The 17,068-nt window shown below is 37.7% G+C and overlaps 1 protein-coding gene across 1 annotated transcript in view; it reads left to right on the top strand.

Moving 5' to 3' along the window:
- LOC122800488 (stimulator of interferon genes protein-like) overlaps positions 1 to 17,068 on the top strand; it is a 132,665-nt gene that overhangs the window by 31,239 nt on the left and 84,358 nt on the right. The window contains exon 4 of the mRNA XM_044069928.1: positions 13,049 to 13,157. Within this exon, the coding sequence (XP_043925863.1) occupies positions 13,049 to 13,157 (109 nt within the window). The remainder of the gene's footprint in view (positions 1 to 13,048; positions 13,158 to 17,068) is intronic.

Raw genomic sequence — 17,068 nt, forward strand, 5'->3', positions numbered from 1 at the left:
ACACACACGCATATTTTTCAATTCACCCTCACAAAATTGCTGAAAGCTCAAATCACTGAAAACTCATTTCACTAAATGTAAATACTGTTGGCCACTTAAAATGTAAATGCCCTCTTCCTTCACTGTAGTGTGATCCTGGAGTTAGTATACACACACATATATATATATATATATATATATATATATATATATATAGAGTTAAGGGGCTGGGGAGGCACAGTCCCCCACATTGGGGGTGGAGGGGGCATAGCCGCCCACTTATTTAGCTTTTATATTTATGAATCTCATTTCACTGAAAGCTAATAATATATTAAATCAAAACTATGTGTGAGGCTATGCCCCCCCCACACCCCCCTAACTATATATACTAACACCAGGATCGTACAGTGGGGAAAAGGGCATATACATTTTATTTGCCCAACAGTACTTACATTCAGTGAAATGAGTTTTCAGCGATTTGGTGCGAGTGTTTTGAAGTTCAGTGAAATGAGTTTTCGGTGAATCAAAGTAGACCCATATATATGTCTGTATGCATCAACTCACACCCACACACACCTAAATTCACACACACACACAGGTACCAACAACTATTCTGTGCCGAGTATTCCTTTCAAGGCTTTGGGCATTGTACTGTACTTGTCAAAATCCACAGAACTGCACATTTTGACAATATGAGGTAAAAATAAATGTGTTGCATTAACTTTCTTTTCAGATGCACATGGTTATTTTACAGTACTGAGACAGGCAGACAGAGAGAGACATAATTCCTTTGTTCATTTTTCACTAAGAAAGTTATCTCTGTAATGGAGATCACTGTGAAAACAAACTATCAAAGGAGTATTAGAAACCTAATGACAGGAAGTATTCCTTGAAAGAAAATTCTACCATTTTTTCATCTAATATGTGGATAGCTAAGATGTCATTGACCATTATATCAACAAAGTGCTCTGAAAGCACTTCTGACATGTTCTACACAGGCACCCACTTATGGTTAGATATACTACTGTACCCCTACCTCAACAGCTGTAGCAGTGGGACGCCAGAAAAATCAAAATAAGCTTCTTACCTCCTGTTAACTGTGAAATGGTCATGTACTTATAATAAAAACAGAAATCTATGTGAAGGTGGCGTAACTTACCTGAAGAAAAATATAACCTTGTTAGGAAGACACAGAGAAAGAAAGCAGATGTTAAGGAAAACCGGAATTGAAGGATTACACCAAGGGTGAAGAATAAAATATGAATTTTTACAGCCCCCACAGTTTCTTCTATTATATACTAACTGTGTCATCCAAAATCCAGCCCACTTCATCATGTGCCTGTATTATCTCCTGCTGCCACTAAATCCCCATCTAAGCCCTGCCATTACAATTCTATACTAGCTTCTCCCCCATACTATATGTCTCATCCTCCTACATTATCTATAAACGTTCGCCCCCTATCAAAACTGTCCTAAATTTCATATAATACTCCAAACATGCACCCCAACATGTTCTTTTGCACTCACTTCTTTCCACTGCTTCGTCACCTTATCCTTCATCCATATACTTAGTCACTAGAATACTCCTCAAAATAACATATCAGCTGTGAACTGTCTACCTCCTTTACATATACCTCTGCACTTACTCTTGACAACTTTGATCTGAAACCTCTGATTTCACTATAATATCAGCACTTAGGTTCATAGGTACTTACTAGGCTATTGATCTGTGAGAATCTTTAACAGCCTACCCATGCACTCTCTCTGAGTTTATACCCTTAGTAGTTTAGCTCTAAGGCCCATGTATTTTGCAGAAGTTTTGTATAACCTTCGGTGAGATAATCCTTTAGTTTTGTGCAAGAACCCTTTGTATAATAAGTATAAATAACCATAACCCTGGAGCAGGTATTTACATGCCCCCCAATCCATTAGGACACAATGGTGCCAAACCAGGGGTGAACATACGATTTCCCATCTATGGATCTGGGTTGCACTTGAATAAAGTAAGAGGTGTACTTAACTTCACATGGAGAAGAAGATGGCTCCAGAGAAGTGGTATTCTCTGTGAGACATATCTATCTCTCCAGCATGTTTTGTTTAAGTTACAGTAGAGATTAAGGTCTCAGGAGTGGGTGTTTCTGCCACCATTGGACCTACTGATTTGTAGAAGATCTGTAAGGATGGGTCAGTAAAAGATCTGTATGTGAGGCAGAGATCACCCTTCAGCAGCTGATAGGACATTGAGAAGAAAGACAGGGTTTGAGCTGGCTAGGGTAGCTTTTGTGATTTAGTCCCTTGATTTTCTTGGCGAGAAAGCTTTGTGGTCATTCAGGTTGTGTCAGGTGCTTGGACAGGCACATGCTAAATAGGTCATTACATTCAATGATTGGCCTAATGAATGCAGTGTAGAGTAGAATGATCACTTCTCTAGATATGGATGCCATACCCTTGCTAATAAATTGTGCTGAAAAGAAGGACTTCCTAACAATAGTCGGCACATGTTGGTGGAATGAGAGCTCATTATCTACATATGTTCCAAGGTCCCTCACTACTGGGTAGTTTTAAGCTGTGTTTTTGAGACCAGCTATTTGTTTGTAAAAGGCCTTCCTGAAGTAACTTGGTGTCTTTTGGAGAGTTTATGATGGTGCCAAGTTTACAGTCATCAGTAAACTTTGTCAGCCATAAGCCCTCAACATTTGCCTTAACTTTTAAGAAGTAGATGCCAAAAAGGACTGGCCTGATGACCAGTTCCTGGGATACTCCACTAGTCATAGGTCTCCTAGTAGAGGTAGATCCATCTTCTCTAATTTCTTGGGTTCTATTGTTACCCCAGTTTGCTATCCAATGAGTTACACAAAAAATTTACATTTAGCTGGATGAGTTTATTAACTATGCATAAATAGGGAATGGTGTTGAATGCCTTTGTGAGGTCCAAATATGCTGAGTGAACATCATCCATTACTTAGGTAACCTTCTCCAAAGACATCAACCAGAATGATTCGGCAGGATCTGCCTTTGATAAAACTGAACTAGCTCAGGTCAATGTTTTGCAAGTTGCCTATGTCTTTGTTTATTAATTCCATACAGATTTTTCCATAGCCTTACAGATGAAGCTGGTTGGGCTTATAGGTCTATAGTTGCTCAGATTGGTTGATGCCCCACCTTTGTGAAGGGGCTGACTTTTGTAGCCCTCTATTCATTTGTTACAAACCCTGTTTGGAGACTAATATTGAAAAGCCACTGTAAGGGGGGTTGGCGTGTCATGCTACAGGCTAACGAACAGCTATTCTCATATGTTTTCTGGCCCCACTGAAGAAGCATTCTTGAACTTGGATAGTGCATTTAGAACTTGTTCCTGGAAGATTTGAGGGGGAGGTATGGATGCTGATAAGAGGTCTAGACGAAGGGGGTGGATGAAATTTGAGCTAAATTTATCTGACAGTTAGAAAGGTTTTCTAACTGTCTTGCCTGGGTTGCTACTTTTACTCCATATCTAACTGTGGTTGATTTAATCAGGATCTGAAGTTCTCCGCTAGCCTTAACAAGAACATTTTTGACATTCACAGAATTAGATTTGTTTTTCTTTGCACTGAGCTTTTTCTTTTTACTGTAGAGACTGTTTATATTTAGATCCCATCATAAGGATTTTTTTTAATTTGGCATTGTTTTTATTTCAGAGGGGTCAGATGCTTCGATGAAGTTATTTGACACTGAAGGAGTCTGCATTTGTAGCAGGGTCCTCAGGGCGGAAAGGAGAGTTCAATTTTACCAAGTCATCACTCAGCATTAATAAATTTTCTTTGGCAAAATCTCAGAATAATAAGGTATTTGAGAATGCTTTCTGCTTCTGTCTTATTGTGAATATGACTGATTTATAATCTAATTTGACATGCAGTGTGTTACAACTGGAGGGGAACAGAGCTATCCCATATAAGTAAGAACCAAGTCCAAGATTTTTTCACCCCTGGATGTGGAACAGACTAACTGGCCAAGTGAATTTATATTTATGAAGTCCAGAAATCTCTGGATATACATATTTGAGGATATATAAGTTTCCCAGTTAATTGAAGGGTCATGCCACACTTAATAACCACAAGCTCTGGACAGCTCACACAGCAGGCCAAAACTGGCTGTTTGTTCTGAGTTTGAAATTTAAGTAAAAGCACATCAATTAAACAGAATTACATTGATTAATGCAAACTGTAAAACCAATTCAATGTATAGCTGTAGTTTTGTATTCAAAGAAGAAATAGTAAAAATGCTAAAAAATTAGAGGACCCACTTAAAATTGGTTCAAACCCTTCTGCCTGTGACTCCAACACTCACACATTTTATGCCTTTTTACCTTTAAGAACTTCATGAAAGTTATACAACAGTTGCATGTACTAATCTTTAGCTGGGTGCACATTCATGAATGTTTGACATACTTACCCTACCCCCACATCATATATATATATATATATATATATATATATATATATATATATATATAATTGTATACGAGGTGTTTTACTTAGTGTGCCATGGAACAGGTATTATAACCAATGGGTATAATGTATCTAATGTATCATGTGACCTTCCCACTCGGTCAGTTCAGTCATAACTGTTGATGAAGGCACATCATGAGTTAGACCACTTTATCAGCTATCTTCGTTATGAATATACTTAGTTGTGTACATTTAGAACATGGTGTCAGAAATAAGGGAATGTAACAATAATTTGTACTAGCTGCTACATTTTTGTTTTGTCCTAAAAACAGGGTCAAGTGACGATCTCTGACCGTTCTTCTATTTTCCTCTTATAGCTAGCTTTGCTGTATCATAGCCACACATAATTAGTAGCCATCTTAGTTTTATTTTTCTTTTCTTTTTTATTTTTTTGCTCTATTTTTTTTATTTTTGATAATAAGATAATAAACAATGCATGGCAATTCGATGAAGGAGATCCACACTCATTTATCACTGTTGACAAAAGAAAGTCTGGTCTCATTGTTTGTTTGTTTTTTTGTTTTCATTTTTCAAAAAACAAGTGGATTGTTTTCATATTTTTGAAGTAAATCTTAATTCCAATTTAGTCATCTTGTCTCCTGATTAAATTACTAGATTTCCAAATGTAATTATGAATCTAGCTTGTAAACTTCTACCTATTTTGCTGGATTTTTAATAAATTGTTTTATTTCTGAGCTTGGATTGTTGCTTTGGCTATAGCAGTTGTATGTGTTTTAAGATAAGTTTCAGTTGAATCCAGAGATAAACTTAAGCAGGAGATGAAGCACATGGAAACAACAAGAATCCCTTTGAAGCAAACATATTCAAATAAATGAATAACATGAGATGCACGATATGGTAATATGTATAGATACACAAAATTTAAATGAATGAAAAGCGAACATTATCGACCTCAAGCACTTTAAATTGCTACTATGCCTAGTCCTAGGTTCTTTAGAAGTACTTCATGATAACCAAAGGTTCTGGCATCATACATGAAACTTGCTTCGAACAATATAACATTAGTACTCCTTTTTGGCAGATATAGATTTCTAAGATTTAGATTTTAAATCTTGTCAGCCTAAAAAGAATTTTATCAAAGAACAGTAACTCTGGCGAATGAAAGTCTGAAAGGTGTCAGAAATTTAGCTCATGGTCTTTTGGTACTGGACACTACCAAAAAAAGACCATGATCATAAAGAACTCCTGCCTACTAAATGTCTTACCCCTTATTATCTCCTATTTCTTCAAGCTCTATACTCTTAGTTATTGGTCCAAAGTTTCCAACTTGTCCCCCACCTCTCCCTCTTCATCCTTCTACCCATCTAAAACATTCTCTCTCACCTCTTAATACTGCCTCCATTTCCTCCTTTTCTCTCCTTCTACCAAATTAATTTTCAAACATGGTCCATAGCTCTGTAGATGATGTTACTGCTATTAGTTAAAGATATTCTGTTTAAATTTTGTATATTTGTTGATTACTTGTATACCTTTGTTTGCTATGTTCTTCATCTAATGTAATCCAGAGAAATATGAAAGGTGCCACTGCAGATTAACTTCACCAACACAACAAAATATAACAGTCCAAAAACAAATATGTGTTGAAGAAGCCAGGCAGGATGCTTCATCAGACCATGAAACCTACAAAACATCACTTCCTTTATACAAACTTAAATCAAATAAGTATACAATTAGTACATCAATTAAATACATCAATTAAATAAAATAAGTCTTAAGAATTCACCCACTTATACACATATACAATAAATACTATCTAATAAACAATAAATTAATACACACTATCTTAAAAATGCTTAAACAAATTCATTTCAAGGGGCGAGCTTTTAAGTAAGGTTTAATAGTAGCTCTATCATTCAGCCCAGGTGGCCGATTGGCTTGTAGCTCTATTATCCATCTTAACTCTCTTTGCTCTGTAAAATTCTTAGTATCCCCTAACCTTGAACCTAAATCAACACATTCGATTACTCTAAAGCTAAATGTATGGGTTTCATCATATTGTGTTGTATGTCTAGCTAAAGCACTCCTTTCTATGTCTTTATTTTTTATTGCTAGTAGACATGTGAACTAAGGGTTTAGAGATTAGGACTACCACAGAGATGAAGGAAGGGTGAAGTAGAGCAACCTTTGAGCAACCATCAGTTGGAAATTTTAGGTCTTTATATGTTCTTCTCTTTTTTTTCCTCTGAAGTGAAATGTTGGCATTACACTGTGAATGGCACTATTATCTGAATAAGGGTACTGTTAGCAGTGTAGGATGGTAGAACTGTCTGACTGTGGGAAATACAATGACCATAATTTACCACTCCTGTGACATCTCCAGATCAGTTTGAGATTATCCAAAAAAGACAGTTTTCTTCTTACATAATTTCCTTTGCTGCCTTCATGGAGATCCTAAAGCCCCCTTCATAGATAGATAATTGTTGTAGTACCTCAGATGTAGAGTTTCTTTGAACTACTACCATGCGATTCTCTGTCCTTGATTTGTGCCCTAGTCTCAGAGGAGATCTAGGAACATTTGTTCCCTCTGACTCTCCTTCTACATGGGAAAGTTTATCCAGCACCTGAGTATCTAGGCTGTAATTAGTATGAATAAGATTCTTAGGGGTCAGGTTCCCTGTAGTCAGTGTTCCAGGATATTCTCCAGATATGTATTGGATAAACACCCTGCACTTTACTGGATGAAATACTGACCTCTGTGCTACTTTGCCAGCTATTTACCTTATTCACAAAATCATCATTATCACAACTGTTTGTGCCTAATTCTATCTCCAGCAGTTTTGAACATAAAATAAAGTAAAGTATTCTGAAACCCACATTCATTAAAGCTATATATTTTCCAGAACTATGGCATCAAGAAACATTTGGTCTAATACATTAGGGAATTATTATGAGACCCTAACAATTACAAGCCTATCAGTCTTTCTTAAATTAGCTACCAACTTATGACATGGCAGCACTGTAGTAACAGAGTAAGGCCAATATGGCTTTGCTAAAGAAATCATCTGCCCTTGTTAATGTGGTAGCATTTTTGCAAGTGGTAACATGGGATTGGATGAAAGACTTACCATATATGCAGTAAACCAAGACCATGCAAAGATATTTGACACAATTCTCATAAAGGCACACAACACTGGGGGAAAAAGCAAATTCACTGTTTACTGAAAGTTGTTTTCTGTGTAACCATTTTACAGCATGTATCTCCTTGTTAACAGTTATGTGGTTTAGTAGGTATATAAGTGGTTCAAAATGAGAATGAAAAATATAATAATACCATGTTATCTGTCTATAACTATAGTTATATACTAAAGTATTTGGAGTCTCCCAAAGATCAGTGTTAGGACCAATCCTACTTGGTTTTATCTTTCCCCAAAAAGTACGGTGAGAAACTCTATTTAGCAAAATATGCTGACTGTTGCAAACTGAGGGGTATGATTCCCCTCATTAAGGAAGCGCATGATGTATTATAACTAAATATGGTGCATTTGCAGTAGTTTGTATGCCACCTTTTAAGATTTCATATGGGCCATTCACAGTGTAATGCCAACCTTTCACTTCAGAGAAAAAAATCATTTCTAGAAGTACAGAAATGCACCAAGATGGTGATCATTTCTAGAAGTACAGGAATGCACCATGATAGTGATAATTTCAAGAAGTACAGAAATGCACCATGATGGTGATCATTTCTAGAAGTACAGAAATGCACCAAGATGGTGATCATTTCTAGAAGTACAGAAATGCACCAAGATGGTGATCATTTCTAGAAGTACAGAAATGCACCATGATGGTGATCATTTCTAGAAGTACAAAAATGCACCAAGATGGTGATCATTTCTACAAGTACAGAAATGCACCATGATGGTGATTTTTTCTAGAAGTACAGAAATGCACCATGATGCTGATCATTTCTAGAAGTACAGAAATGCACCAAAATGGTGATCATTTCTAGAAGTACAGAAATGCACCATGATGGTGATCATTTCTAGAAGTACAGAAATGCACCATGATGGTGATCATTTCCAGAAGTACAGAGGGTAGAATGAGCAATCATATTGTTGGCAGATATCAGGCTGAAATGTTTTTTTAAAAGATGCTTACTTAGATTACGGAATCAATAGAGGTAGTAACCAAAAGTGCAGAATAAAAAAAGCTCTACAAATCATTACAGACAATATAATAAGCTGTAAGTAAATGCATCAAAAGTCAGAAAGCCATACTCTGTTGCACACATCATACTCAAAGATATAACCAGACAATTTTGTCATATACCTCATTTACCTGGCCAAGCTATTAAGTATTTTTATAACATTATGCTCCTTTAACAGATGGATATGCATTCCATGAATTCTGTTAGTTTGTGTGCAACCACAAAAAATTGGGACGTTTTATCAGAGCCACATTGACTACAAATGCCATTAGCTTACTACTGATACAATGAAGTGGTTATTTTGAAAATCACTCTCAGTGAACTGAAAACAAAGTGTTTTTCACAGGGGCAAGCCCGCAGCACCCACCACATATGGGGAACCCCTTAAACTGTACATACGAAGTCCATGGTTACACAACAGTGGTGAAAAAAGCAAATTCACTGTTTACCGAAAGTTGTTTTTTTTGTAACCATTTTACAGCATTTAAATGAATTCCCATTTTAGCATTCATTATAATCTAATAAGAATAACGTCTGACAATGGATCTTGTTTTTATTTTTTCACCAGTGTGGAATATGCAGACTTTACAAAGAGAAATGGAATTGCATTACCCTCCATTACATTTCTCTGAAGGTAGAAGGAGACAATAAGCCTGTCTAGTTTGATCTGGAAGTGCACCACTTAAAACTCTATGCCCTCTCCATCCCTGTTTTCCCTCTTCCCTTATCTTCAGCTATCCCTCTCCATCAGTCTAATCTTGCAGATTATTCTATAGGTCCACAGCGCTCTCCAAAGTTGTTTTGGAGATCTAGGGAGTAGTTAGTGCCTACAATCTGCTATCAGAGTCCCGTTCACCCTGTCAGTCCTTCTTCAATATCACACCTTCTGCTCTCCCTGGCATGATTTTGTTCATCACTGTCATGTTCCCTTTTTCTTATACTACAGAGTGAGAAAAGTACTAGCTTATCACATCTCTGCTCATATCCCCTTCCATCTGTTCTATGCACCTTTCTGCTGCCTTTCTTCTAATCTCTATCCAGCAGTCTGATGTGTGGTCTTGTATGCCTTGTGGAACTGCAAACAGCACTCTTGGTGTGGCGTGATCTGGCTCTAGTATAGTGAAACATGGCTCTATATCATTTCATTGAAAACTCATTTCATCGAAGCTTAATTCATTGACACATACTCACTGAAAGCTGACTTCGCTGAAAACCCATTTCACTGAAACTCATTTCGTTAAAAGGTATATATGGCCTTTTCCCCACTGTTGTGCGATCCTGGAGTTAGTATATAAAGTAAGGGGGGTGTAAATATTTTAAAGCATATAGATGGATACTTACAAGTGTAATGAATAAATTCTTCCAGAAGACAACATATAACCAATTTATGTGGGGGGCTTCACCCCCACACCCCCCTTACTTTATATACTAAATCCAGGATTGCACAACAGTGGGGAATAGACCATATATACCTTTCAAAGAAATGAGTTTCAGTGAAATGGGTTTTCAGTGAAGTGAGCTTTCAGTGAATTGGGTTTTCAGTGAAATGAGCTTTCAGTGAATATGTGTCAATGAATTAAGCTTCGATGAAATGAGTTTTCAATGAAATGATATAGACCCATAAAACATTACTTTTTTTGATTCTGGAGACTATCCTCCCACAGGGTACACCCCAGCATTTGCTGGTTTTACTGTCCCTTCAATCTGGTCTTTTTTTCCAGCCCAGGAGTAACCAACACCCCCAGATCCTTTTCCTGCTCTGTTGCTATCACTTCAGCTTTTCCTAAGTAATACTTCACACCAGGATAATCATGGACAAAGTACGGTACTATGCATTTGTCTGCAATACACTTTAGCTGACACATTTCTACCCAGTTAGTCAACTTTTCCAAATCCTGCCTTAGATTTTCTCCTCATCCTCTACTGCTGTATTTATCTTTGTCATATCAGTAAAGAGTCAGAGTGCTCACTCAGGTACCTGTAAAATGAAGATACTGAAGAGTACTGAAGCCAGACATCACTAAAGCACAATCGCTTTCCTTATTACTGACATTGTCACTCTCACATAACCCTGTTCCCTACCCTTCAGCTATCCACAAATCTAGTTCCTCAGACTTGGGCCTACCCCTAACCTCCCCAGTTTTCTTAGCAGTTGCCTGTGAAGACCCAACTCTATTCCCACACCCCCATAAAGTTATTTTATTATCTAGTCATAAAATTGAATCAAATTTGAATGAAAGCTCCTTCCAGTTGTGAAGTCATATTTGTTATTGTCCCGGCCATTTTTTAGGAAAGTAGCTAGACTTTTTTCTATTACTTTCTCTGACACAGACAGCTCTTACACACCTGAAGTCTACTGGATTTTTTTTATTTTTCCTGCTCCTTCCCACATACAAGGGTAAAACACTTGTAGGCCTCCATTTCTCAGATAATTTGAGCCTAGCCAATGATCTGATCTGTAGAAGACCTGTCAGCACAGGAGCCAGATTCCTGGGAACTCGAGGTGACAGCCCATCAAATCCTTGTGCTTCAGCTTTCCTTAAGGTAGCCATTTCCCAAGGATAAGTCAGAGGATTGACTACACTTTAACCAAGTGCCTATCCACCAGAAAAAATAGCAGAAACAATTTTCACCAACAGTGGAATTTTTTCTGCACTGTTGTGCAGCCATGGAGCAGGTATTTTTAAGTTGGGGAAGTGTAGAGGTGCCCCTTCATATGGGGGTGCAGAGGGCCTTGTCCCCCTGCAAAAATAAATTGGTTTTCAGGTTCACTGAAAGTTGTTTTTACCAATTTTATTTTGGTGGATTGACACTCTGTTACAGTGTTGCTGATCTGTCAATATGAATCCCCATTTCCCACTCACCCCTTTCTATCCAGTATACTAGTTTGGCTAACAGATTAAAGTGTTAGATAACCAAGCTACAGTTCTCTGAGAAACCACAGTTTTTGGTCCTAAACAGGTTCCAACAGTCACTGATAAATGCTCAGGACATGTGTCTTGTACTATGGTCATTGGTGGCTGTTCATCTGTGAGCATTCAAGTTGTACAAATCAAAGCTAGATTCACATAAACTCTTCCAGTCACTTCACATGAAAAAAGAGCATATTTGCTTTTAGGAACACATGAAATACCTATGGAAATTATTGCTGAGAAAACTCTACCTGTATATTTCATGACTAAAGACAATGAAGAACGGTAACCTGTGCCTCTCAGGGCAGATGACAGATATTCTTTAAAATCTTTTGATTTGCATTTTGGCATCCCACATGGTTATCCAATGACCACATTAAATGGTGATGAAATGTTTCTTTCTAGAAAAAGAATGTTAACACTGAAATTGTTATTTCTATAATAAAGAATAGTAGATAGTGGTGAAATCCCTGTTTCTAAAAATTGGATGGATTCCAGTTTCACTGCAGGCTTGCTAGTCTGCCAAAAATATCTTATTTAGAAAGTTGTATGGAAAATATTGTAATGGTAATTGCTGTCTGACTGCTTATAAATGTTGCATCGAGACAGTATATAATGTTTTACACTTTCAGAATCTATGTTATAGAAAGTTATTATTAGAAATGGGAGTAATACCTTAGGTGTTCACTGGTTAAGTTTAAGTGCTGTACAGTGTTATGACTAAATGTTCCACAACAAAGGAAATGTAATCAGTATGTAGCCCAGGCTATTTCTAGCCTCTGACATAATTTCCTGTTTGTGCTATACTGCTCACCTTGACATTTCTAAGCTATTGAACTCCAAAGTGAGTTTGTGTCTACTGCCATTTTTGTGGTGTTTGGATTATTTTCCAAGATTTTGAATATCTTTGCAATATCATGTCCCAAATTGGATTACACAACTATTTTCTTGTGCTCTCTCAACTTGTCTACATAACCCAGTAATCTGCAAATGTTTGCTAACAAAGGTCTAAATAAGACAAAACATTGCACTAAATCTAATTGGTAAGTTAATGATGTTTGTATGTTTATTAATATATCTAAATATGGTGGTTTCCTGTGTCTAGCTAATTTTTGTCCAAGTCAGGTAATGTAGCATTAGTCCCATCCCTAGTGGGAAAGGACCTTTTGGTCTTTAGACCTGCAGATGTTGGAATGTTAGTGTGGGGTAGTTTCAGATATTGCAGGGTTTACTGGAGGAATGGGCCCTTGACTTTAAAGACTAAGAGTAACAACAGTACAGACTGTCAAACTCTTTTATACCAAAGAACATGCAGCGATGTATGAACAGCAGAGCGGTAACATTTAAACAAGATGGCTTCCTGTTTATAGTGTGATAACAGATGTTTTGTGACAACACCTTTATTTACTATTCGTCTTTCAATGGATGTAAAGCCTTTCTTTTCAAATGCACTGGAAAAATATGAAACTGTTTTGTTAGTAATGTGAATACTTTGCAATCTACAGAGATTAACACCTGCAGAAATGTCAGTAATCTGTGAAAAGGAGAAGCTAAATGTAGCACATGGACTGGCCTGGAGTTACTATATAGGATATTTAAAGATTATACTTCCAGGTAAGTAAGAAATGTTAAATAAGTAGCAAGTAAATGCCATATTCTCATATCTGACATGAATTACAGTTCATTCAGTTTGTGCTGCTATCAAGATTTTGTACAGTAGGATCCGTATGTGAGTGTACGAAACACAACTATCAGCCTATGTTGCATCTATGACATCCACTGGTAGTTGTGCAGTGCTATGACATCCACTCTTAGTTGTGCAGTGCTATGCCATCCATTGGTAGTTGTGCAATGTTGTGACATCCACTGATATCTGTGCAGTGCTATGACATCCACTGGTAGTTGTGCAGTGCTGTAACATCCATCGATATTTGTGCAGTGCTATGCCATTCATTGACACCTGTGCACTTCTGTGACATCCATCGGTAGTTGTGCAGTGTTATGATATCCATTGGCACCTGTGAAGTGCTATGACATCCATCGGTAGTTGTGAATTACTATGACATCCATTGGCACCTGTGAAGTGCTGTGACATCTATCAGTTGTTGTGCAGTGTTATGACATCCACTGACACCTGTGCAGTGCTGTGACATCCATTGGTAGTTGTGCAGTGCTGTGACATGCATCGGTAGCTGTGCAGTGCTATGCCATCCATTGGTAGCTGTGCAGTGCTATGACATCCATTGGCAGCTGTGAAGTGCTGTGGCATCCATTGGTATTTGTACAGTGCTATGACATCCATTGGCACCTGTGAAGTGCTGTGACATCCATCAGTTGTTGTGCAGTGCTATGACATCCACTGGTAGTTGTGCAGTGCTATGCCGATGAATCATGAACGTTGTGGTACAGAAATCATAAAGGAAGCTATTGCTGTGCAGTGGGATGCAAACAAAATTATTTCTCCCTGGTAGTGCATCCTCTTCTCAAGGCAGGCACAACTGAAGTGGCCTATGATACAGACAACAGAAAGGTTCTTACACTGTCATAGCCTGTACCAGAATTCTTCTAGTCTTGTCATCACCTTGTGAGCTACTCAGCAAAATGCAAAGAGAAATCAATAAGCTTATATTTCTCAGTTGCATGGAGCTTAGTATATACAATGTATAACATCAAGTGTTCTTGATGTGCATATAAATGGCTTATGTCTGATGCACTCTTCTTTTTGATGTTTTTCTGGGCTAATCCTGCAATTGGTCCAGATGGATCAGTACCCTATACCGGTAAACAAGCAAGTAAACAAATAAATAAATAAATAATCAAGCCTACCCTACATCTAAGCCATACAAATGCCTCTACAAATTGCTTAGCTTTTACAATGCAACCTGTATCAACTAATCATATAAAAGAAATCTGAAAAAACAAAACCTTGCTCTACGTCAGCAGATAATCTTCCCTCAAAATATCTTAAGCTTGCTGCAGAAGCCATATAATATCCAATTAGTATACTAATCAACAGCTGTATCACAGAAGCATACATACCAATACTTTGGAAAAAGCAATTTATCATTCCTCTTCATAAAGAAGGAAGTTCCAGTGAATTATATAACTGCTACTAACTTTCAATCCTCTAACCCATTTCCAGAATATTAGAAAAATGTGTCCATAGGCAAGTCCTCATATATCTACTTCAAAATCAATATCTAACACCAACTCAGCATGGCTTTTGGCCAGCCCATGGTACAACAGCCTTGCTTTCCATCATGGAACAGCAAATAATGCAAGAGTCTCTGGTAAACATGTCTCGACATTAGTTTTTGACCTACCAGAGGTACTTGATAGAGTTTCCCACTCAAAAATACTAAGCCAACTTTCTAACATAGGCCTCACCTCCTCCTCCTCTGTTCAATGTGATTTACTAGCTGCTTATCCACCAGATAGCAAGCAGTAAAATAGCAAGGATGTCTCTCTCCTTTCCTACCCAATATCACAGGTGTTCCCCAAGGCTCTATTCTTGGCTCCCTACTATTTAACATTTTCATTAACAATCTGCATACCTCATCTTGCCAAGGCTCACTAATTTGGTATGCAGTCAGCTGTACTATAATCTGCTCTGCAAATAGTCTCTGATATCGTCAACATTTAACACAAGAATCTTTCACCTCTGCTGAATCTTGGCTTAACAATTCCTAACTTTTACTCAACCCAAAGAAAACAAAACTCCTCCTATTTACCCCTAAATCGCTTTCAAAACAAAAAACAACTTCACAGTCCTTCACAGAATAATAGCAAAATTGTAGTAGCTTCCCATATAAAACTGGTAGGTGTAACAACAGATGACAAAATTTTACTTCCATAAACAGAACATTAAAAAAATCTGAAACTAGGAATGCTCCACAGGCATAAAACTTTCTTGCAAACATCTACCAAAAATACCCAAGCCACCACCTAGCTGTTACCCACACTTTATATGGGGCTCCTATTCTTACAAATCTCAATGACTCACTTAAATCAAAACGTGAATCATGTTTTAATAAAATTTCTAAGTTTGCAAACAATGCAACTTACAAATCCAATCATTGCACTGTCCTTCAACCATTCAACTGTCTTGGACTTCCACACCATCTCAGTTATTAATAACTCATAACAGCACACAAAATTATACATATACCTATGGCCTGCCAAGCCCTCAGTCCTCAAAGCTATATACCTACAAGGTCATTAAAGTCAGATGACCAAGAATTACTTGTAGTCCACAAACCTAACAAGACAGCAGGACAAAGCCTCTACTCCAACTCAGTAGCCAGATTATCGAACAAGTTACCTATTAACATCAGAGCCAACCCCAAATATTTCAGCTTTCAAACATTAAATTATGTTTCACCAAACTATATCTGTGTTCAAAATCTGACTAATAGATTAATGACTATTCCATACTCCCCTTTCCCTAACCCATAAATTCAGATCAAACTCTTATAAACTCACTTCTACTAATTGCTATCTCCTATATTTTTCACTTGTTCCCTTTCCTCATTTAATTTTTTAAAATGTTTCGCCTTCTACTCTAATTTTTTTCTAAATCTCTCCCATCTCTCCTTTTTCCTTATTTATTCCGTACTATTACTTTATCTCATACTTTTTACTGCTCAGTTTGTACTTCTGTAGAATAAAATAAATAATAAAATGTAGCTATGTGCTGGAACCAGTGCCATTACATCTATTATCACATATAGGGACATAGGTTCATAGATTCATAGGTAGGTACTAGGCTATCGGCCCTGGGGCCTATATAAGCCTAGCCAAAAAGGTTCCCTGGCTTTTGCCACCCAAAAAAAAATATTTTCCTGTGCCCCTGTCAAACAGTGCTGCAGAAGTGATCCCCAGGGTGAATTTTTTATTTCCCATCTAGTCGTCAAGGTTTTTCTTAAAGAGGGCCAATGAGGAGCTTTGCTTGACATGAATGGGTAGTTTATTCCAGAGTATGGGAAGTCTCTGGGACAGGAATCTATCCCTCCAGCATGCTCTGTTTATTGTGGTGACAAGGTTTAGGTCCCTGGAGCATGTGGTTTGGAGAGATTGGGATTTATTTAAGTGTAGCATGTCCAACAGATCTGGGTTTGACATGGCTTTGTATGTTAGGCAGAGATCGCCTCTGAGTAGGCGATATGCAACAGAGTAGAGCTGGAGTTGAGACTGTCTGCATATGGCATCTGTTTGAGGCCAGTAATCCTCTTAGTGTCTTGGGTGTCTTGTGAGATATATGCCGAATGGGGCATTGTGCTCTATAATGGGTCTGAGGTATGAGTAGAGAGGAACAATGACCTCCTTTTTTCAAGGAGAACCCTTTTGTGATGAGGTATGTTATGTAGAAGGATTTCCTGACTACTGTAGTGGCCCTAGGGCCTTTACAAGCCTAGCCATGTTAGGCCAGTAATCCCTAACTGAATTATGATCAGCACCAGCTGTCCCTGTCCATGAGGGACATAGGTGCCACTCTTTCAGGGTGAATACAGTCTCCCATCCATTTG

This window comes from Protopterus annectens, chromosome 4.part0 (assembly GCF_019279795.1).
Source record: "Protopterus annectens isolate FY-2018-M chromosome 4.part0, PAN1.0, whole genome shotgun sequence".
In the NCBI taxonomy this organism is placed as follows: Eukaryota; Metazoa; Chordata; order Ceratodontiformes; family Protopteridae; genus Protopterus; species Protopterus annectens.